Raw genomic sequence first — 22,406 nt, 5'->3', positions numbered from 1 at the left:
AAGACCAAATCATCCATGACAAGCTTGACTAAGATAATTCTGTCTTCTTGCCTCCTCACATCCACCACATTGTTCTTTATACTCTAATCAATCAAAACTTCTTCTTTATTTCTATTTGTAGTTCTTCTTGTGTACCAAAGCTTGAAGATGGTATTGTTCACCTCCTTCGTCTTCGGACCCTTCCATTTAGTCTCTTGGACGCACAAGATATTTACACGCTACCTAATCGTTGTCTCAACTAATTAACTCCCTTAACTTATATGTAAGTGATCCTAGATTTCAACAAACTAAATGGATTCTAGTTTGTTCGGCTAGCTTCGTTACCTTTCGTACTCGTCGGCTATGTGAAGAATCTTGCATATTATTCACTATAGCCAAGCCCAATGTAGCACACCAATGAGGAAGTAGCGACCTAATCCTTGCTCACTTGACGCCATGTCTAGATCGTGACACGACATGACACCAAGAGGGTGTTCATCCAACCATTCACATTTAACACTATACCTAGATTCTGATATGGCATGTCACTAAGAAGGATACGCCCCGACAAATTTCTTTTGAGTTTCATTCAATTCGATAGGCTAGGTTTAATGTTGGTTCGCTAAGCCTAACACAACCCTCCTTTAAAATGTTAAAAACAGATATCTAGCATAGTGCATGCGTGGATGGATCAGAATAAGCCACGTTGCCGATACTGGACGATTTTGATTGGTATCGACTACACATGTTGGTCGTTATTGATCGGTCGGTATCGATTGACGTTGGCTCCAGTATGGTCGGTACTGATCGGTCGCTAGACCTATGGGGGACAGATATCCCCCGGGTCCACTGGAAGAGTAAAAGACCTCACGAAAGGCCCAAGGGCCCAATAAATCGTAAGGTCATTCTTTCGTGGGCCTGGGGAGGGACAATCAACAAAGCAGGTTGACATGAGGCCGGACTGGTGCAAGCCCGGACGGCCCACAACGTTGAGCAAGCGATCACAACAGAGATCCGACTTTCCCGCGCTGGAGCCCCCATGCAACGGAGCCATGCGAGGATAGGTCGGCAGAACCATAGGAAGATAGACTCAAGCAGTTTACTATCTTTTAGGTGCACATTGTTATCGTATCCACATGTATTGCCCCACGGTCGAGTATATAAGGCCTAGGGGGCACCCCTTCAGAACGATCGACCCTATTATTCAGCCACCCACCTCAACTCTCTGCATTCTCAATTCGGAGAGCTACCTTGTAACCTCGTTCACCAAGCATACTCACCAGGACGTAGGGTGTTACGCATCTCTAAGCGGCCCGAACCTGTAAACATTGCCCACTGTCCCTCGTGCATCTGGCACGAACCATTTTGCTACAGTCGGCGACACCGTCCTACTCCTAAAAACACCTTGAGGGGCAACCCCGGGTGTGCGGTCGGACCCAAAACACCGACAGCTGGCGCGCCAGGTAGGGGGTGTGTCGACGATCCAAGCTAGCTCAATGGCCGTCACCTTCCGCAGCAAGATCACCCTCCGTCCCAGATCCGTATTCTGCTTCGGAACAATCTCGTCCGTAGCAGATGAAGAGGGAACTCTACACCGCATTGCAGATCCGCCGAAAAAGAAGTCTCCTCCAACAAACTCCGAAAATGTCGGAGAGGCGTAACCTCCAGCTCTCCGGAAAAAGATCGCCTTCAGAAAGTCAGGGGCCGAGAGCCCGCTGACCCGGAGAACTCCACTGTCTACTTCCCCGACAAAAGAATGGACGCAGATCGCGAGGAAGAAGGAGACCAAGGGGAAGCAAGTTGTTCTTTCCGTTCCTCCGCCCTCAAAGGAGAACGGAAAGAAGGTTGCCATGATAGCAGCACCATTCTATCCCGACGTCCTCTTCATCGGGAGAGTGGAGTCGCCTCCCGTCTTCGACGACGAGCCGACCGCACCCGGAGAAGAACCACCTCAACGAGAATCCTGCCGACGGAGAAACCGGCGTCGGAACATTCGGCGACATCACGAGGCCGGAGAACGGAATCCGGAGTAACCTGTCTCGTGGGACGAGGTCTCGGAGATAGGAGAAACTTCGGAGGAACGCGTCTTCAGAGAACAAAGGAACTCCCGGCGACGTGATCGCCGCCGAGCTCAAGAACAAGCTGAGCAGGACGCAAGGCAACACCGGGAGAATCCACTCTTCGGGCGCAACCTGAATCCCGACTTCGCCCGAGCCATGAACATGCCGAGCGAAGTTGGGGGAGTACTAGCTCGGATAGCTGATGGACTCCCTCGGACACCCGACGCCGAGGGCTATCGACGACTGTTCACTCAGGCGGCCAACCATCTTCTACCGCTTGCTCACCCGCCGAACGATCTACGACATGCCATCAACAGTCGCCGAGACACGCGAAGCTCCATCAACGCTTCGCGTGAACGATGGCACGAGAACGAGATCCGTCGCCGGGCGGAGTACGACAGGGATCATGGCATCCCAGCTCGGAGCCAGGCCACTAGAACTGAGTCGGCAACGGCCTCAACTGGCGGTACTACCCGGGGACGGTCGAGGAACCACAACAACTACTCCCCTCCCCGGGACAGACATCATCCCCGACAACAGGAGGACACGTGTGGAGTGTCTGCCCTTACTCCACGCCTTAGGGCCATCCAATGGCCTCCTAACTTCAAGGTATCCAATGTCGACAAATATGAACCTAAGCCGTCTATACCACCGCTACTCGAGCTGCCGGGGCGTCCGAAGACGTGATTACCGCGTACTTACCCATTGTCCTCGGGCAAGACGCGCTGCAATGGCTGCGACATCTACCCCGACACTGCATCGACGACTGGGGCGACTTCAGTCGACGCTTCACCGCCAATTTCCAGTCCCTCTCTGACAAACCGGCGCAACCATGGGACCTCAAATCCATCAAGCGCCGAGGGGACGAAACTCTCCAGTCATACCTCAAAAGGTTCCAGACCATAAGAAATCGTATCCCTGAGGTTACGGAGGCGGCCGTGATCGAGGACTTCTACAGAGGATCCAATGACTCGGCCTTCGTCCGAGCCATATTACAGAAGGCACCGACTACCTCCGAGGAGCTATTCTGGGAAGTCGACCTCTACATCACCGCCGACGAGCGAGCCCAGGACCTCATCGGAGGAGCGAAGCCCGCACCAGCAGCACCACGACGCGACGCGAACCAGCAGCCCGACAAACGCTGGGAGAAGAGACCCCGCGAAGAAGTACACGCCGCCGGGCCACCAGCCTCTCGCGCCCGAGGAGGACCTCGCGGAGGCGAGCGCACGCTGAACGACATCTTCGACGCCCAGTGCCCGTACCACAAGGACATGCGCCACACTCTTCGAAACTGCCGGGACTTCAAGCACTCCGTCGGGCACGGCCGACCCTTCCAACCTCTACCTCCTCCTCCGCTGAGGGGAGGACCAGAAGAGCCACGACCACCCCATCAGCGGGAGGAGGGAGGAGGAGGAGCTTTCCCGCACGTTGACAGGGAGGTCAATGTCATCTTCGGCGGACACGGGTCGCAGGAGAACAAAAGACAACAAAAGCTCAACGATCGCTAGATACTGGTGGCGACCACCGGACCTACCGCCCCATACCGGTGGTCGGAGCACCCGATCACTTTCACCCGGGCGGATCAATGGCTCAACTTCGACCACCTAGGCAAATACCCGCTCCTCATCGATCCGGTGATCCGAGAGAGCCGGGTGAAGAAGGTGCTAGTGGACGGGGGGAGCAGCATCAACGTCACCTTCCCCCGGACACTCCAAGGCTTGGGAGTTCACCTCAAAGAGCTCCACGAGTCGGACACTCCCTTCTTCGGCATCGTGCCGACTGAAGGGGAGTACCCGCTGGGTCACATCTACATGCCCGTCACCTTCGGAACTCCGGAGAACTACAGAACCGAGTTCCTGAGGTTCGAAGTGGCGAACTTCGACTGCGGGTACAACGCCATCATCGGGAGGCCGGGATTGGCCAAATTCATGGCCATTCCTCATTACACGTACATGATACTGAAGATGCCAGGGCCACAAGGAATCATAACTGTGCGCGCCGACTTCCAAGGCGCCGCGGAGTGTTTCCGAGTGGCCATCCAAGCGGCCCTCACCACCAAGCTGTCGACGGTTTCTTCAACACAGGCGAACTCTAAGCCTGAGGAGGACCTTGCAGTACCGGCAAACGAAGCTCAGGCCGCGACCTCTATGCGGCCGACTGAAGAAACTAAAAGGATCAACCTGGGGTTTGCTAATGAACGCAAGACTGCCAACATCAGCTCCAACCTGGACGACAAATAGGAAAGTGCGCTCGTCCAGTTTCTGCAAGATAACCGAGATGTATTCGCATGGCAACCTGCGGATATGCCGGGAGTCCCAAGAGAACTGGCCGAGCACAAACTGAAGGTCTATCCCCAGGCGAGGCCGATTCGGCAAAAACTACGTCGTTTCACGCCCGACAAGAGAGAGGCCATTCGCGCCGAGTTAGCTCGCTTGGTCGCGGCTGGATTCATTAGAGAGGTGTTACATCCCGAGTGGTTAGCCAACCCTGTTCTTGTACTCAAAAAGAATAAAGTGGATTGGCGCATGTGCGTCGACTATACTGATCTCAACAAACATTGTCCAAAGGATCCCTTCGGGCTCCCGAGGATAGACCAGGTGGTGGACTCCACCGCTGAATGTTCTGTGCTGTCCTTCCTAGATTGCTATTCCGGATACCATCAGATTAGTTTGGCAAAGGAAGACGAGGAAAAAACAGCGTTCATCACTTCGTTTGGTGCTTTCTGTTATACCTCCATGCCGTTCGGTCTCAAAAACGCTGGAGCAACTTATTAGAGAGCTATTCAAACATACTTAGCCGATCACTGGGGCAAGCGTATGGAGGCCTACGTAGATGACATGGTAATCAAAACGGAGAACTCGGAAAACTTCATCAAAGACTTACAGCTGGTTTTCAACAGTCTGAGGCGGTATCGATGGAAGCTTAATCCCGAAAAATGTGTTTTTGGGGTACCAGCAGGAAAGTTACTCGGGTTTATTGTCAGCCACCGGGGAATTGAGGCTAATCCGGATAAGATTGAAGCTATCATGAAGATGGAAGCACCTCGATCACAAAAGAAGGTTCAGCGACTTACTGGATGTATGGCAGCTCTGAGCAGATTTATATCCAGGCTGGGGGAAAAAGGTTTACCATTTTACAAGCTACTCAAGAAAGTGGATAAGTTTTAGTGGACTTCAGAGGCACAGGAAGCTCTAGATGCACTAAAGAAATTCTTGACAACACCACCAGTACTGAAGCCGCCACGACGAGCCACGTCGACTCAACCAGCTGAAGATCTGCTACTGTACATCTCTTGCACGACTCACGTGGTAAGCACCGCGTTGGTAGTCGAGTGAGCAGAAGAAGGACATGCCTACCCAGTGCAACATCCTGTTTACTTCATAAGTGAAGTTCTGGGTCCCTCGAAGAAAAAGTATCCTCAAGTTCAGAAGCTATTGTATGCAGTACTTCTAACTGCCCGCAAGCTACGTCACTACTTTGACGACCACAAAGTCATAGTGGTTACTGGTTTTCCAATAGGGGATATTCTTCACAACAAGGAAGCCATTGGCCGAATAGCCAAGTGGGCCTGCGAACTGGGATCTCATGACATCGAATTTCGACCTCGCACTGCCATTAAAACTCAGGCATTGGTTGACTTCGTATCAGAGTGGACCGAACAGCAAGTACCAGATAACCCAGAGACTGCAGAGGTATGGCGGATGTATTTTGATGGCTCGCTGAAGCTGCAGGGAGCAGGAGCAAGAATTCTCTTCACCGCACCTGGAGGCGAGCACCTCAAATATGCCCTCCAGTTACTGTTTCCGGCCTCCAACAATGCAGCCGAGTATGAAGCTCTCATCCATGGATTGAACATCGCCATATCATTGGGCATCAAGAGACTGATGGTGTACGAGGACTATCTGGTAGTCATTAGCCAGATAAACAAAGAGTGGGATTGTTCAAGCGACTCAATGGGAAAGTACTGCACTGCCGTCCGAAAGCTGGAAGATAAATTTGAGGGTCTGGAATTTCATCATGTAGAAAGAGATCGGAACACGGCAGTCGATGTATTGTCCAAGCTAGGATCCAGTCGAACTCAGGTCCCACCTGGAGTCTTTGTACAAGAAATACTACAGCCGAGCATCTCAATGGATCAAGCAGTAGAGTGTAATATTATAAATCAACCAGAGTCAGACTCTGATGACTGGAGAAGGCCAATCATCAGGTATATAAAGAATGAAGAGGAACCAGATGATAAAAATGCAGCTGAGCGCATTGCTAGACAGTCGGCTCACTACACGCTCATTGGGGAGACATTGTACAGAAGGGGTGCATCAGGCGTCCTCATGAAGTGCATTCTCTCATCTACTGGGAAGCGACTTCTGGAGGAGGTCCATGCTGGGCAATGTGGAATACATGCTGCGTCCAGGACACTAGTTGGGAAGGTCTTCAGGTCAGGATTCTATTGGCCAACAGCGAAGAGTGATGCAGCTGAGTTAGTTCAGAGGTGCGAAGCTTGCCAATACTTGTCAAAACAACAACATCTACCAGCACAGCAACTGCAGACCATACCAGTGACTTGGCCCTTCGCGTGCTGGGGACTGGATATGATTGGACCTTTCAAGAAGGCTTAAGGAGGATACACTCATGTACTAGTAGCAATCGACAAATTCACTAAATGGATAGAATTCAAACCTATTGCCTCATTGACCTCAGCTAAGGCCGTGAAATTCATACAAGACATAATATTCAGATTCGGGATACCAAACAGCATCATAACTGACCTAGGATCCAACTTCACAAGTTCAGAGTTCTTCGACTTCTGCGAGCAAAAAAGCATTCAGATCAAGTATGCTTCTGTAGCACATCCAAGAGCCAACGGGCAAGTTGAGCGAGCCAACGGGATGATACTGGAAGCACTCAAGAAAAAGGTCTTCGATAAGAATGAAAAGTTCGCAGGAAAATGGATAAGGGAATTGCCCTATGTCGTCTGGAGCCTAAGAACCCAACCTAGCTGAGCTCTGCATGGAAACACTCCTTTCTTCATGGTCTATGGGTCGGAGGCAGTGTTACCCGCCGATCTCAAGTTCGGGGCGCCAAGATTGATCTTCGAAAGCATAGCAGAAGCCGAAGCTACTAGGATGGAGGACATCGATATACTCGAGGAAGAACGGCTGAATGCAGTAATCCAATCAGCACGGTACCAGCAGACTCTAAGGCGCTATCACGACAAGGCCGTGCGACAGCGATCCTTCTCAGTAGGAGATCTCGTCCTCCGCCGAATTCTAACGGGGGAGGGACGGCACAAGTTATCACCCTTATGGGAAGGACCCTTCGTAGTAGCAGAAGTCACTTGGCCAGGATCATATCGTCTCACTCAGATGGACGACACATAAGTCGAGAACTCCTGGAATATAGAACACCTCAGGAAATTTTATCCCTAGCTGTATTTCAAAAGCTATCGAGACGACGATGTACTCTGTAAAATGGAAATATGTCATCAATAAAAAAGGGCTTCAAAGATACGCAGTTTGTTCATGATTGACTTGCATTCTTACTTAACTCGGGGTGACCACTATGCCCTGCTAACAGAGCAATCGGCTTAAGTCGGCAACGACTTAAACCGGTGAAACATGCTCACGCTTACTTAACTCATGGTGACCACTATGCCCTGCTAACGGAGCAATCGGCTTAAGTCGGCAACGACTCAAACCGGTGCAACATGCTCACGCTTACTTAACTCGGGGTGACCACTATGCCCTGCTAACGGAGCAATCGGCTTAAGTCGGCAACAACTTAAACCGGTGCAACATGCTCACGCTTACTTAACTCGGGGTGACCACTATGCCCTGCTAACGGAGCAATCGGCTTAAGTCGGCAACGACTTAAACCGGTGCAACATGCTCAAGCTTACTTAACTCGGGGTGACCACTATGCCCTACTAACGGAGCAATCGGCTTAAGTCGGCAACGACTCAAACCGGTGCAACATGCTCACGCTTACTTAACTCGGGGTGACCACTATGCCCTGCTAACGGAGCAATCGGCTTAAGTCGGCAACGACTTAAACCGGTGCAACATGCTCACGCTTACTTAACTCGGGGTGACCACTATGCCCTGCTAACGGAGTAATCGGCTTAAGTCGGCAACGACTTAAACCGGTGCAGCATGCTCACGCTTGAGTAACTCGGGGTGACCACTATGCCCTGCCAAACAGAGCAATCGGCTTAAGTCGGCAGCGCCTTAAGCCGGTGCAACATGCTCGTGCTTATAAAATTCAGGGTAACCATTGCACCCTATTAACAGAAGCAATCGACTTAAGTCAGCAGCGACTTAAGGCGATCTGATGTACTTACAATTACTCATATAAGGATGACTTCTATATCCCGCAAACAAATTTCAAAACCATCGCACATCATTTTACTACTGCAAACTTACGAACTGATGAACTCTGAAACAATATGAGAATAACAATGTCGTTCAAGTACTGAAATGACGTCCTCTAACAAATGTCTGACCATGCTAACCGCACGCCCAAAGCACGCACAATGTTTCTCTATTTTGTGATATTTTTCTCAGGAGCAATCGATGAGGAAGGGCGACTCGAGGAATCAGGGGCAGCATTCACGTCAGCCCTTATATCTTCGGGAACAACCACGCCGGGTCTCCTCATCAAGATTCGCCCCGCCCGAATGGCCTTATCCATGGCTCTGTCGCGCTGGGCTCTGAGAGTAACGGAAGTTTCTTCAGCAACCTTGGCAGCCAGCCGAGCAGTTTCTAACTCCTGGGCGATGGATTTCTTGGAAGCTCGGAGTTCCTTGATAGTAGCGTCCTTCGCTGATATCAACTGCTTGAGCCGGGTCACCTCATCCGCGGATTCCTGCAGCTTGCAGCGCTGGTTGTCTAACTCTTCTATGGTGAAGCGATGACTCCTCTCCATGATGGTCAGCGAGCTGAGTTGCTAGAATCGCGATACAATCTGTCAAGACTGTCGTGAGAAGCAGCAAGGATACGTTTTTCTTCCTGTAAACAAAAGTCAACTCCCTCAAACATCAAGCAAGTAATAAGAGCACAACAAGGCAAAGCACAGTTTCATAAGTCACCTTTTCAGAATTAAGCTGAGCGTGAAGAGAAGAACTCAGTGCATTGGCGTCATCTAAGGCAGTAGAGACCTGAGCTAGTTCAGTCTGACTTTGAGAATATTTTTCCTCAAAGTCAGAGCACCGCTGGACCAATTCAGCCTGATCTCGAGAATGTTTTTCTTCAAGAGTGGAAATCTGTCGAGTCATACCTAGCAGGAGACAATCAAACAAAAGGGGTCAGAATGTAAAGCAGTCTACAGTGAAGACAAAGAGAAGCAAAAAAGCACTAACCAGCGTTGGTCGCCTCCAAGTCAGAGACACGATGTTGAAGTAACACTGGATTCCAACGTGCAAGAGACGAAGCTACTTCTGGAACAGGAGCACCCTGTAACCTCAGCTGGCTAGCCATCCCGTCCACCAAAGCCTGATAAGGAGAGCAGATGAGTGTAATGACAGCAGTTTATGCGGTGTAAAAATCAAGTTGAAGTATACCACAGTACCTGGAGGATGGAAAAGAACGAAGGAACCCCCAAATCATGAGAGATCATTTGACGACCGGGCGTAAGGCCGCCACCCGAAGCAGCTTGCAATGAACCAGCAGGAACCAACTTAGTGCCATCAACAGAGCCCACAACTTGGTCAGCGGGGACGCTGCCCTCTAAGGTGACCCTCTGGTCCAATGCTTGGGCTACCACCACGCAGCCGGAGTGCGGAGGCAATCCCGCATGAACGTCCATGGAAGTACAGGAGGGAGACCCCGCTCGGACACCCTCGGGGGCTGGGTCATAGTTTGCACTGCCCACTTGAGCCGGATCATCCCCGACAGCACCCTCGGGGGCTGGGCAGTGGCTTACACTTCCCACCTGAACCAAGTCATCCCCGGCGACATCCTCGGGGGCTGGGCATGTTTCAACACCATCCTTGGGGTCCAAGTTCTCTACGGTAGCCACTTCTAAGGCTGATGGGCCCTCAGTTACTTCCATGGGACCAGGACGATCCAAGTCAGTCTCCTGACCCTCGAGATCGCGCTATAAGGTCGACGAGACACGGGATGACCTCAACCCAGCATCAAGCACATCAGCACAAACCTCCATCACACCATCATCTGCTGGCTCTGATAACAAATCCTCTGGAACCATATCCTCAAGAGTCTGATCAAAATTCGCCAGGGACAATTCTTGCAGACCAATGAGAGCAGACAAAGCAGGAGAAGGAACTCCACTACTTTCACCACTAGCGATGAACTGCCAACTGTTTTTCCGAGTCAAAGGAACTTCATCCTCTTCCTCCTCGTCGTCTTCATTAGCAACGCAGGCGGCACACCCATTGGGATCAGCAGCAGATGGAGCACCCACATTGGGATCAGCAGCAGATTGGGTACACCCATTGGGGTCAGCATCAATAAATTCAGTCACAGGCATTTCTTCAGCAGCAGGAACCGAAGTACCAACGTCCCGATCTAAACTGGATACTCGCCGGAGGCGTCTCTTTTTCTTTTTCTGCTCATCAGCAGAAGGATCAGGTTGATTGGCTCAGCAAGGACGCCTCGGGCGAGTACTGGCAGGCTTCTGAATATCCAAGGTCGTACCAGCCTCTGGGAGGGGCGCCACCACCAATGTCCCAGCAGGAGCAGCATCAGAAGAGTCCTCAGCCAGCAAATCAAGCATAGCACTTATCTCCGCATCACTAGGATTCAGGGGCACCTCAAAATAGACCTGCCGTTCATCATCAGGAATCTCCCCGAACGAGGCAACCAAGGCGCTAACTTCTTCAGCAGAGGGTCGCACTCTAAGGCCCAAACTGCCATCAGTGACAGGTGGATTCGACACGAAAAGAGTGAAGGCCTTGGGAGGAGGCAAGTTCCAGGCTGAGTAGGCCACTGGAGCACCAACATTTGACACCTTGCCTCTAAGGATCATCTCAAGTCGGTTCACCAAGTCTACAGAGGGAATTTTTCTGTTGGTAACCCGAGTTGAGTCGACTAGGCCTCGATACAGATAAGCCGGGTATGCCCTGTCTTTCAACGACTGAATATTCTTGAAGACAAAATCAGCAACCACAGCTTCAGCAGTCAGACCCCTCTCCTTCAGCAATCCAACTTCAGCTAGCAAAGCACCTGCCTCAGCTACTTCCTGATCCGTGGGGGACTCGGTCCAACTCGGGGTGCGAACGTCCGGTTGTCTTCCCGACCGAGGGGGGAGAGAGTTTCCATAATTCTCAACAACGAACCACTCCAAACGCCATCCCTTGATGCTGTCTTTGAGAGGGATCTCAAGATACTCAGTCTTCCTCCCGCGGCGCATCTCCAAGCTAGCACCCCCAACCAACTGATGTTGTCCCCCAACCATCCCAGGGCGACAGTGATACAAGTACTTCCACAACCCAAAATGTGGCAGCACGCCAAGAAAGGCTTCGCATAAATGAACGAAAATGGAAATTTGCAGGATAGAATTGGGATTCAGATGGGTCAAGTTAAGATGGTAGAAATCAAGGAGGCCGCGGAAAAAGGGAGAAATGGGAAAACCGAGGCCGCGGAGAAGGAAAGGGGCGTAGATCACGGACTCATGGGTATCCTCTGTCGGGACAGTGACCCCATGGCAAATCCGCCAAGAGCAGAGCTCCCTCGGGGGAAGAACCCCGATGGACACGAGGTGGAGAAGCTCGGGCTCGGAGATGACAGACATGTGGTTACCTGCGAAAGGCAACTGGCTGTTGGGGTCGATTGGAGGAATCACCGCGGCAGACGAACTCGAGGCCTTCCTCTATGGCGCCATCTCGATTCTACCGGCGAGCAGAGTGGGAGGCGAATTGCAGAGAGGATTCAGAAGCGAGAAAGCAAGAACTAGGGCACGGAAAGCAGAGGCGGCTAAAAGCGCATCACTTATGGGATATTCCCGAGCCAGATACCGTTTCAAAAAAGCGCCCAGTCAGCACCCGGCGGTTACTTCCAAAACACTGGCGTGCCACGTCATCACACGGCAGTTATTTCCAAAACACCGGTGCGCCACATCATCACTCGGCTATTATCCTCAAAGTGGCCCACGCAGCCCGCTATCGCTCGGCGTTACCTCTAAAACGCTGGCGTCGCCCTCAAGTCGCTCGGCAGTTGACTCTAAAACTCCGACATAGTGTTAAGTCGCTCGGCATTACCTCTAAAGTGCTGACGCCACCCTCACGTCGCTCGGCAGTTGACTCTAAAACTCCGACATAGTGTTAAGTCGCTCGGCATTACCTCTAAAATGCTGACGTCGCCCTCAAGTTGCTCGGCAGTTGACTCTAAAACTCCGACATAGTGTTAAGTCGCTCGGCGTTACCTCTAAAATGCTGACGTCGCCCTCAAGTCGCTCGACAGTTGACTCTAAAACTCCGACATCGTGTTCATTCACTCGGCGTTACCTCTAAAACGCTGACGTTGTCCTCAAGTCATTCGGCGTTACCTCTAAAACGCTGACGATTGTCTTCAGTCGCTCGGCAGTTACCTCTAAAACTCCGACGTCGTCTACAAGTCACTCGGTAGCTACTCTAAGAACGTCGAAATGATGCCAGAGTTATTTACTTACAAACTCCAAGGAAATCAACTTCACAAATAAGCGGGATGATTCGCACAGAGAAGGCAACATAGTTTCTTCATTAAAGGGAAGATATCATACTTACAAATCAACTCATTATGAGTTGATACTTCCCTATTGCTACTACTACTACATTACATTACACTACTACTACTACTACACTACACTATACTACTCTACACTACTAAATACTACTACATTATTCTAACTATACTATACTAACATCTATGGACCAGTGGCATCTAGCCACTGGCCCTGTTGCTGCCTCTGCCGCCGCCGCCGCTGCCGCCCCTGCTGCTGCCGCCGTCGCCATCCTTGCCGCCGCTGCTGCCGCCCCTGCCGCTGCCGTCACCGTCACCGCCGCCACCGCCTTCGTCGTCGTCGTCGTCGTCATCACCGTCGCCGCCACCGTCCTCCACGGACGAGTCCTCCTCATCCGAGGAGTACTCCGACTCATCCGAGCCCTCGAGCCCGGAGCGCTCGACGGCCCAGATGTACGTCCAGACCTCCGCCGCGAGCCCCTGGGAGTCGTCTGAGTCGTCAGACGACTCACGCAGGGGGATGGGAGCCGGAGACCCCTCAGACTCAGAGGAGAACTCCTCCTCTGAGTACTCCGAGTCACCAAAATCCTCCGATGGAGGAGTTGGCTCACGCTTGCGCTTGTTGTTCTTGCCCATGGTGGAAGCGAAAGGGAGAGAAGAAAAGCAAGCAACAGAGAACAGCAAGAGATGTGAAAAAGCCGGAGAGACAACGACATTATTTATAGAAGGAGAAGGCAACCGCTCACCTCCAACCACGGTCACTGAACAGTCGCAAAGCATTCAATAAGCACTTCAACCCGTCTGAAGACACGTCAGGCGGCTGACGCCGTTTCACGCAGCACAACACCCATTGGGACTCCAGTCAACAGCGCGGATGATATGATTACACCCGTCGTCACATCACATTACTACTCAGAAGCAGCCGGCTAAAACACTCAGCGTACCAAGCCGTCCCTTGCCCACACCCATTGGGGGGGACGCCCAGGAATTATTAGTATATTTTTCAAAACTGTCACATCCGTGCAGAGCATGCAATGAATACCTCAAGACAAAAATGAGATATCAGTAAGGAACAGAGGAAAGCCAAATATAGCCGAGGAAGTACAGAATCTGACCAACAGAAGCGACGTGAAGACTAGACAGGGAACGTCCATCAAATGTCCAACCAGCTGCAGAGCAAATAAATTGTACCACCTAGCGAGATATGGGCAGATCACGAACTCGGCTGAAAAAGACAAAATACATGCTGACCTCTAAAGCATAATATGGATGACATAATGCTGACCTCTAAGGCATTCAAAAAAAAAAGAAAGGGTTATTCTCAGCAAAAGGACACAAAATGAAGACCTTTGAGAGGATTGTTTTCAAAAATCCACTCAAAGCTCGGGGGCTACACCCATTGGGTGCACCTTCGGTGCACCCCATGAATCACTATTTCAAGCCAAGATGGTACCGACCTCCAAGGCATAAGACAAGATTAAAGACGAGGCTAGCCCTCAACCAAAGCGCAGGAGTAAAGATGAAAATAATTTCTGATGAAGACCTTCGAGTAGATTATTTTCTAAAATCTATTCGAAGATCGGGGGCTACACTCCGGTGCACCCAATGAAGTTTAGAGTCCTACAAAATGAAATGCCGACCTCTAAGGCACAAGCACGAAACAAAGCTTCCGTTTACGAGTGATCAAAGCAGGAGGAGACAGTAAGAAATCGTTTTCCCCAAATTACCTGCAAGCTGGACCTAGGATCTTTGGGCTGATTACCTCAAAATCAACCCAAAGATCGGGGGCTTGTAGGGGACAGATATCCCCCGGGTCCACTGGAAGAGTACCTCACGAAAGGCCCAAGGGCCCAATAAATCGTAAGGTCATTCTTTCGTGGGCCTGGGGAGGGACAATCAGCAAAGCAGGTTGACATGAGGCCGGACTGGTGCAAGCCCGGACGGCCCACAACGTTGAGCAAGCGATCACAACAGAGATCCGACTTTCCCGCGCTGGAGCCCCCATGCAACGGAGCCATGCGAGGATAGGTCGGCAGAACCATAGGAAGATAGACTAAAGCAGTTTACTATCTTTTAGGTGCACACTGTTATCATATCCACATGTATTGCCCCACGGTCGAGTATATAAGGCCTAGGGGGCACCCCTTCAGAACGATCGACCCTATTATTCAGCCACTCACCTCAACTCTCTGCATTCTCAATTCGGAGAGCTACCTTGTAACCTTGTTCACCAAGCATACTCACCAGGACGTAGGGTGTTACGCATCTCTAAGCGGCCCGAACCTGTAAACATTGCCCACTGTCTCTCGTGCATCTGACACGAACCATTTTGCTACAGTCGGCGACACCGTCCTACTCCTAAAAACACCTTGAGGGGCAACCCCGGGTGTGTGGTCGGACCCAAAACACCGACAAGACCCCGCGACACAATTAATACCAACCACAAGTCATTAGTCGCTAACGCCCGCCGTTTGACCTAGCCTAACGAGCCGTCAAGGATCGAGTGTTATTATGCTCTATAGTTGTATCACTTCTTCTAACCCTTCAGAAAAATACGTATAATATGATTAACAGTAGTATTAAGGAAAGTATAATATGACGTATATGTAAGTCTGATGATGGGATAGGAGTATTTTTGACAGGGCGTACGTGTAGTTTTGATGAATTTACTCATCGTCATATAAATACACCCTTGACTCCCTGTGGTCCCGCTCTAGGGTTGTCATCTTCTTCTGCGTTCGCACAAGCGACCCCTAGGCCCCTGATATGCTAGACATATTCTCTCCCATATCGCTCCGCTGCACATAATCTCTCTCTGCCCCCATTCTGTGTATTTATACTCGTCTGATCAGTCTCTTTCTCATATGTCTCTTGCCTTTTACTGCCGTAACCTAACCATGACAAAGTTGACAACACAAGAAACCAATCGAATTCTTTCGGCTGCCCTAATATCTCATCTCCTTTGACATCTCAAGAGAAAGAGGAACGAACAAGAGAGAGAGAAAGCACTGGCTCTGTAGCTAGCTAGCTACAGCGATAGCAACTCACAAAAAAAGCGGCACCACACACCCACACACACCAGAAAACACAAGCACAAGCAAATAAGCAGCACCGCCAGCCCGGCCACCAAGAACTCCAAGAATAACCTTCACTGCCGTCTTCGTTCGATCCCTTACGCTAACACTAGCTGCTTCAGGCTGCAGCCACCAGCCAAAGGTAGGGCGCGCGCGCGGCATCCATGGAGGCGCGGGCAGCGTCGGTCCCGGACCTTTCGCTGCACATCAGCCTTCCGAGCAGCGCCGCGTCTCCGTCTCCCGCCCCGGGGCTGGGCGCTGGAGGAGTAGGGCGTGGTGCGCAGCCGTCCGGAGGGGACCCGTGGCGCCGTCTGAACGGATCCACGGCGTCGACCGAGCTGTCGCTCTCGCCGCCGCCGCCGCGGCAGGAGGCGGCTGCCGGGGACGTCCTTCCATGGCGGCTCCGGCCGCCAGCGGCGAATTACTCCTCGTCCACCGCGGAGGCAACGTTCTTGCCGGTGACCGTGCCGCGGCTTTCGTTCGACGCCGCGGCGGAGGCGGCGCCGGCAAGGCCAATCAACGGAGTGCCCGTCTACAGCAGCCCGCGGACCGGCGCCGCCCATCCTTTTCTTGGCGCCGGCGGCGAATACCGGCAGTGCCACCACCACAAGGCCGCCGTGGGGCTATACAATCCCTACCACTCCTCGTCGTCGTGGCCCTCGTCCCTGCGGTCGACGACGACGGCGCCCCTTGGCGCCGTGGCGCCGCCGGCGTCCGACCCCACGGCGTCGTCGTACCTCTCGCCGTCCGCGTACCACCGGATGCTGTCGAGCACCGGCCGGCTCCACCTCCAGGGCGTGCTCGCCGACACGCTCCGCGGCTACGGCAGCGGGCACCACCACCGCCAGCACTTGGGCAGCCTGGCCGCGGCCCGCTACATGCCGAGGCTCCCGGCTTCCCGGCGCGGCATGCGCGCGCCGCGGATGCGGTGGACGAGCAGCCTGCACGCGCGTTTCGTCCACGCCGTCGAGCTCCTCGGCGGCCACGAGCGTGAGTCGTTAATTCCTCCGCTTTGCATCCATTCCATCCTCAGCTCCACAACTCCCCCCAAAAAAAACCATGCAGTTCACAGAGATCTGCTTGGATCATTTCATGCGGGATGTGATTAATCTCCCTCTCCACGGCCGGCGGCCGGCCTCTCTGCGCGCGCACAACAGGGGCGACGCCCAAGTCGGTGCTGGAGCTGATGGACGTGAAGGATCTGACGCTAGCGCATGTGAAGAGTCATTTGCAGGTTGAGTTCCGGCCGATGAGGTCTTGGTTCTTTAATTCTGTCTACCCGTGCGATTCTTTAATTATTCTGTGTTCTTCCTGCATTTCTTGTTCCCGTTCGGGGCTCATGTACAAGGAAGGAGGTCAAATCTTGACGAGGTGCCAGCCAGGGCACAGACTCCGAGGGACGATGTGTTCAGTGAGAGAGAAAGTCGTCAGATGTGCTTGTGCAGACTCTCAGCCAAGAAACTGCCATCCCTAGCTAGCACCTAGCAGAGAGGAAAGGGGGAGCTACTAGTATAGCTAGAGAGAGAGCCTAGAGAGATGGGGAGAGATCATCTAGTACTAGAGAGGGAGGTTGGATGTGTGGGTGAGTGTGCAAGAAAAGGTGCCATCATTGCACAATAATGCAACGTCTGTCGTCTGCTCCTGCAAGCCGCCCAATCCCCAAAGCAGTGAAGTGAGCGGTCCAGCCAGGCAACACGGGGACGGACGAGAGAGAGAGAGAGAGAGGAGGCAGCCCATAGCAGTTTCCTTTGGACATTTCTGGGCGGGTGCTCTGTTTTGCTGCGATCTCCTGCGCAACGACGACGACCCTTTATGATCCGCTGTGCTTTACGCCTTTTCCCTCCTCGATCTCTTCTCCCTCCTTCCCAATGCAAGCAAACAGTCGTGTGTCTGCAGCTTTACTTTCTTGGTCATTCTTTTCTTGCTGCTCCTTTTCCAGATGTATAGGACCGTGAAGAGCACTGATAAGCCGCCTGCAGCAACCTCATCAGGTAAGCAAATCACGTCCCCACCGCACATCATCACATTCTCCGTCAAATCCTGTGATTTCATTCTTAGCGATTAGTAGGAGGGGGAGGGCCGCCTGTGGACGGTGGTGGCGGGTCCGGCGACGACGACCACCCGAGCGATTGGCGGCGGGCTCCATCCTCATCAGCTGGTCGGGACGTCAGCCCGCAGGCGTTCACTGGACACCGGTCAGCCTCCTCGGACGGCGCGGCAAGCCATGCGGGCGGCGACGTTGAATGCTCCTCCGCCGACGATTCCGACGGTGGCAGGCCGCGCAGTGCTTCTCCGCCAAGGTATATATATACACATATATAACGATTCGTGCTCATCGACGATGATACGATACACTACTAAAATTAAGCTCTACATAAGCGGTAGACCTTTTACATTCTAGGCCGTTCGGATAGAAAACCGCGTGTGATGTCTAGGCTCTAATGTATTCAGAGGCGGATCCAAAATTTTTCTATGATCCAGATTAAATCTACCAAATTTTCTTCTCTTCATTTTATCTTAACTATTTTATACCGTATTAAATAGAAACTTATATAGAGTTACATGGATCAAGCCCCGGGCCACGGACCGGGTGGCCCGAGGTGTAAATCCGCCACCGGATGTATTCCTATCACAAGTGGTCCGAAAGAAAAAAAGCGCTTGTGGTGCTCGATTCGTATCACAAACGGCCTGAAAGAAGAAACTCTTGTGCTGCGCGATTCGTATCACAAGCGGTTCTCAATCAGGCCCGATTGTGATCTGATTACTATTGACTTTTTTTTTGAAAATCTTGACAACTCGTCTTATTAAAAAAATTGTGAATTATCATTTATTTTGTTATTATTTATTTCATCACTTAAGATTGTTTGAGCATGACTTGAAATTTTACATTTTTGAATAAATATTTTAACGAGTGGTCAAAGTTTAAAAAAACAGTCAACGACGTCATATATTTTAAAACGTCATATATTTTAAAACGGAGAGTGTAATATTTTTTTAACAAGTAGCTATTAGGTACATAAGTACGTACCTCCTATTTTTTGCTAGTGAAAGCTCCAAAATATGATTATTGTTAGTACAAACCACTATGTATGTAAATGAATTTTAATAGCACATAGATAACCAGATAGATTTTTTTATATTCATTGGTAACCGCAATGTGTAGTCGATCATACAAGTCAAATACAATTTGATTGATACAATTTTTCATGAACTGCATTTATTCTCGCATGTATGTCTTTAAGTTCTTATCAACTAGAAACCTTTTGTGATGTGTGTCTATCGCAAGCGGTTCCTTTGGCCCGAACTGTCTGTGATGTGTATCTATCACAAACGGTTTTAGATTGATCGACTGAGATGTTGTTTTACGTCACGGGCGGTGCACTACAGGCGGTTCCTGGAACCGTCTGGACCGCTTGATTAGAGCTTTATTGTAGTGATATGAAATTATATGGAAAGTGCGTGGCTTGCCATGGGACGTGGTAAGAGCAAAAATAACCCAACGTTGTTATTATCTTTTTTCACTTTATAAAGTCTAGTAGTTGTCATCAAGCTAAAAAAGGTAGTCCAGTAATCTGGTGAGAAGACTAGAGCTCAAAAGATGTTAGGCCCTACACACATGCGCGCGGCGCAGTATAGAGAGCCTAGCGATATCGATTCTGCATGCAGCATGGAATCAATAGCATCGATCTATCACCAAGGCAGCCTGCCTGTGCTAGTAGTACTGTACTATAGCTTCTTGGGATTTGGCCCTGTGTCCTGTCCTCTAGCTTCTGCTTCTCTCTACTAGGAGGCTATCTGCTGATATTTGCTGTTAATTTGCCTGATAAAATCAGTGTGCAGAGTGCCCGATCGTCAGGTGAATTTGTCCGTATATGTCCACAATATATAATATAATCCGCCCAGCCACTCGCCTAGCATATACTTATATATTAAGAAAAGGTTCTGCGAGACAAGAATGTTTCTGGACACAGATTAGTGGTCGGGTTATCTATGTGTGTGCAATGACAGTCTCCAGATAGGCGAATACTATTATTTTAGCAAACTTCGCTTAGTAGTAAGGGTGCAGTGGTGTGTTGATGCATGGTGAAGCATGCAGTGTGTGGTTTCCTTCAGGGAAAGCTATATTAGTTTAGTATTTCTCCAGTCACAAAAACAAAGTTTTGTTTAACTAGGACAACGAACAGTGTCAAATGTACACTAGTTTGATCATTCATTGATTGATTGTGTGATACTACTTTCAAAGATGAGAAATCTATAATATTTTGAAGAAAAAAAGTTCTTTCAAAGACAAACTTAGACATACATACTGTTTTGAATTCAAAATGTACATAAGGTACATTAGCATTCAAAGTTCAAATGATCCGACTACACAGAACACAAATTTAAAACAACAATAATATATATATATATATATATATATATATATATATTGTGTGTGTGTATATATATATAGAGCGAGTACTGATGTTATCATATCGGATTTGCCAATCAACTGCAAATATGACATTGTGTATGGAAACGAAATATTAGGGGGTCTATATATACATCCTTAATCGAATTTCACAGTTCTGATGGAATTTTTAAGTTCATTCCCATGATGTTGTAGCTGTTAGAGAACAATTATTGTGTACCAACATGTGTTTAGATAATGGATGGATAGAGTTACAGTTCCAAACTCATGTGCGAAGATGTAGACCTCTGTTGTTTCGATAAAAAAAAGGTAGCGGCAGCATATATGAGCCTGACGATATATACGTACAATAGTACGTGTGCATTTACTAATGGCATTTACTAACCTGCCTTTGCATTTATACCCGTATAGTAGTAACAAATTTACAAACAAACATCTCTTCAGGCTGCCGCCACCAAGTGCGTGCAATGCAGCAGACACCCTTCATTCAGTTGGCGTACCATATTCCACTACTGAGGTACTGTACTGTACCAATTAACAATCTTCTTGTTTCGATTCAATTTCTACTTTTTCGTCCATGCGCTAATATGGTTGCACTTTCGTGATCAGGATATGGAGCCTGCTTGTCGATCAGCTGGCTTACAACATTCACTCAACCATGAAATGAGCTGCCCTCCTAGCCTGGAGTTCACGCTAGGGCGGCCAAACTGGAATGGTGCAGAATAGCATCACCAGCAGCTAGCTACTAGACACATGCATGGATATATGGCACATTATTAGTTCGACACTTCATCTAGACTGCTTACAACACCTGATTGGTTTTTGCATCTATTAGAAATTTAGATAGTTCCATGTTTAATCCAAAAATATCATATATATAGTAGATTTATGACAACATGTACGTGCACGTGTGAAATATTACTACTCACAACAATAACAGACACCTACATGAAAAATATACTGCAGGAACTATATTTAACTTAACAAATTTAGAGAAAAAAATTCTGCATTGTCGAGGTACCTATATATGCTCAAGACACCAGTGACTACATTCACACGAATCAACACTATGTGTTGCTAAAAGTAGCAGGAACAAAACGATTCTTCATGCAGCACCACCACCAAGATGATCAATAGGCTGTCAAGACAATGCTCCTCAAAAATCTAATTGTTCACAAATTCAAGCAAGTGTCACAGATGCAGATGGTGGTTCCAAAAAGTCCTATAATCTCCTAATACTATGTGCAAGCAAAGTATCGGAACGAGAAGGCTAAGATGCAATTTGACAAAGAAGAGACGTGATTCTCGTATTCATCTGTGAGGCTCCTATGGAGGAGGAGGAGCATGGCATGCCTAGCCTCGCCATGGCTCGGTCCAACGACAATACACATATGCGATTTGAGTCAACAAACAGTCAAAGTCCCATATGCGATTAAAACTATAATGCACCCTAGCATTTATATGGGCATCGAATTTATTTGATTTCATAAAAAAATGAGCCAATAACCCCATATTAAACAGAATAATCTTCACCAAATTCTAGAGCGCATATGAAATGCTTGTACTTCTCAGCCGTTTGATATATTAGTGTTTCAATTGGAGACTATTAATCTAAATATCCACCTAGAACAAAAGTCATATTTCTTCACAAGTGAACAATGGCTTGCCTTGAGTGACATTTTTGTGTGAAATAAGTTTTGCCTAAACTATTTACTGGTAGTTGGTTGCCAAAAGCATCTCCTCTGATTGGAGCCTATAAGTCAAATACCATAGCCTTTCATCATTATCTAGAGGTCACCAAAATTTCATAGACTATGAGTAGCAATCAAACTCATATAGGTGAGTTCGTCATAATATTTCATGTAGAACATTATATTTGTTTCAACAAACCACCTCACTACTAGAGAACCATGCTTTTGATCCCTAGCATTAGTACTGATTCTAACTATCGTGGTTCTAGGGGGACTATTAGTATCAATTGGTGGATCCAACTAGTACTAATATATCTTATTCAGTACTGATTGGAGCCACCGTCTAGTACTAATATCTCGAGCAAAAATTATATATTACTGGTTGGTGGCTCCAATCGATACTAAAGAGTCCACTTTAGTACTAGTTGATAGCACCAACAGTGGTACCCTTTTGTTGAAGGTCGAATTGGTGGTAAAAACTAGTATTAAAGATACCCTTTAGTACCAGTTAGTGGCAA

At 49.5% G+C, this 22,406-nt stretch overlaps 1 protein-coding gene across 2 annotated transcripts; it reads left to right on the top strand.

Moving 5' to 3' along the window:
• Positions 1-15,517: 15,517 nt before the first annotated feature.
• LOC100038320 (KANADI1) lies at positions 15,518-21,207 on the top strand. Of its 2 annotated transcripts, none has more exons than NM_001308509.1 (6): positions 15,518-16,776; positions 16,944-17,020; positions 17,726-17,777; positions 17,852-18,086; positions 20,642-20,714; positions 20,807-21,207. In NM_001308509.1, exons 1-6 carry the CDS (start codon positions 15,951-15,953, stop codon positions 20,921-20,923), a joined length of 1,380 nt encoding a protein of 459 aa, NP_001295438.1. In that variant the 5' UTR covers positions 15,518-15,950; the 3' UTR covers positions 20,924-21,207. The 2 variants fall into 2 exon arrangements, with proteins under 2 accessions (NP_001295438.1, NP_001295437.1); NM_001308508.1 differs by having other exon boundaries at positions 15,520-16,776; positions 17,855-18,086.
• Positions 21,208-22,406: the final 1,199 nt, after the last annotated feature.

This window comes from Zea mays, chromosome 1, assembly GCF_902167145.1.
Source record: "Zea mays cultivar B73 chromosome 1, Zm-B73-REFERENCE-NAM-5.0, whole genome shotgun sequence".
NCBI lineage: Eukaryota > Viridiplantae > Streptophyta > Magnoliopsida > Poales > Poaceae > Zea > Zea mays.
This window is presented reverse-complemented; position numbering and strand designations above follow the sequence as displayed.

Bases quoted from the DNA above. Each gene is read 5' to 3' on its own strand.
- LOC100038320 (NM_001308509.1), top strand. From the start codon at position 15,951: ATGGAGGCGCGGGCAGCGTCGGTCCCGGACCTTTCGCTGCACATCAGC. The intron at 17,778-17,851 runs GTAAGCAAATCA...CTTAGCGATTAG, and splicing joins GCCTGCAGCAACCTCATCAG to TAGGAGGGGGAGGGCCGCCT. The intron at 18,087-20,641 runs GTATATATATAC...ACATCTCTTCAG, and splicing joins CGCAGTGCTTCTCCGCCAAG to GCTGCCGCCACCAAGTGCGT.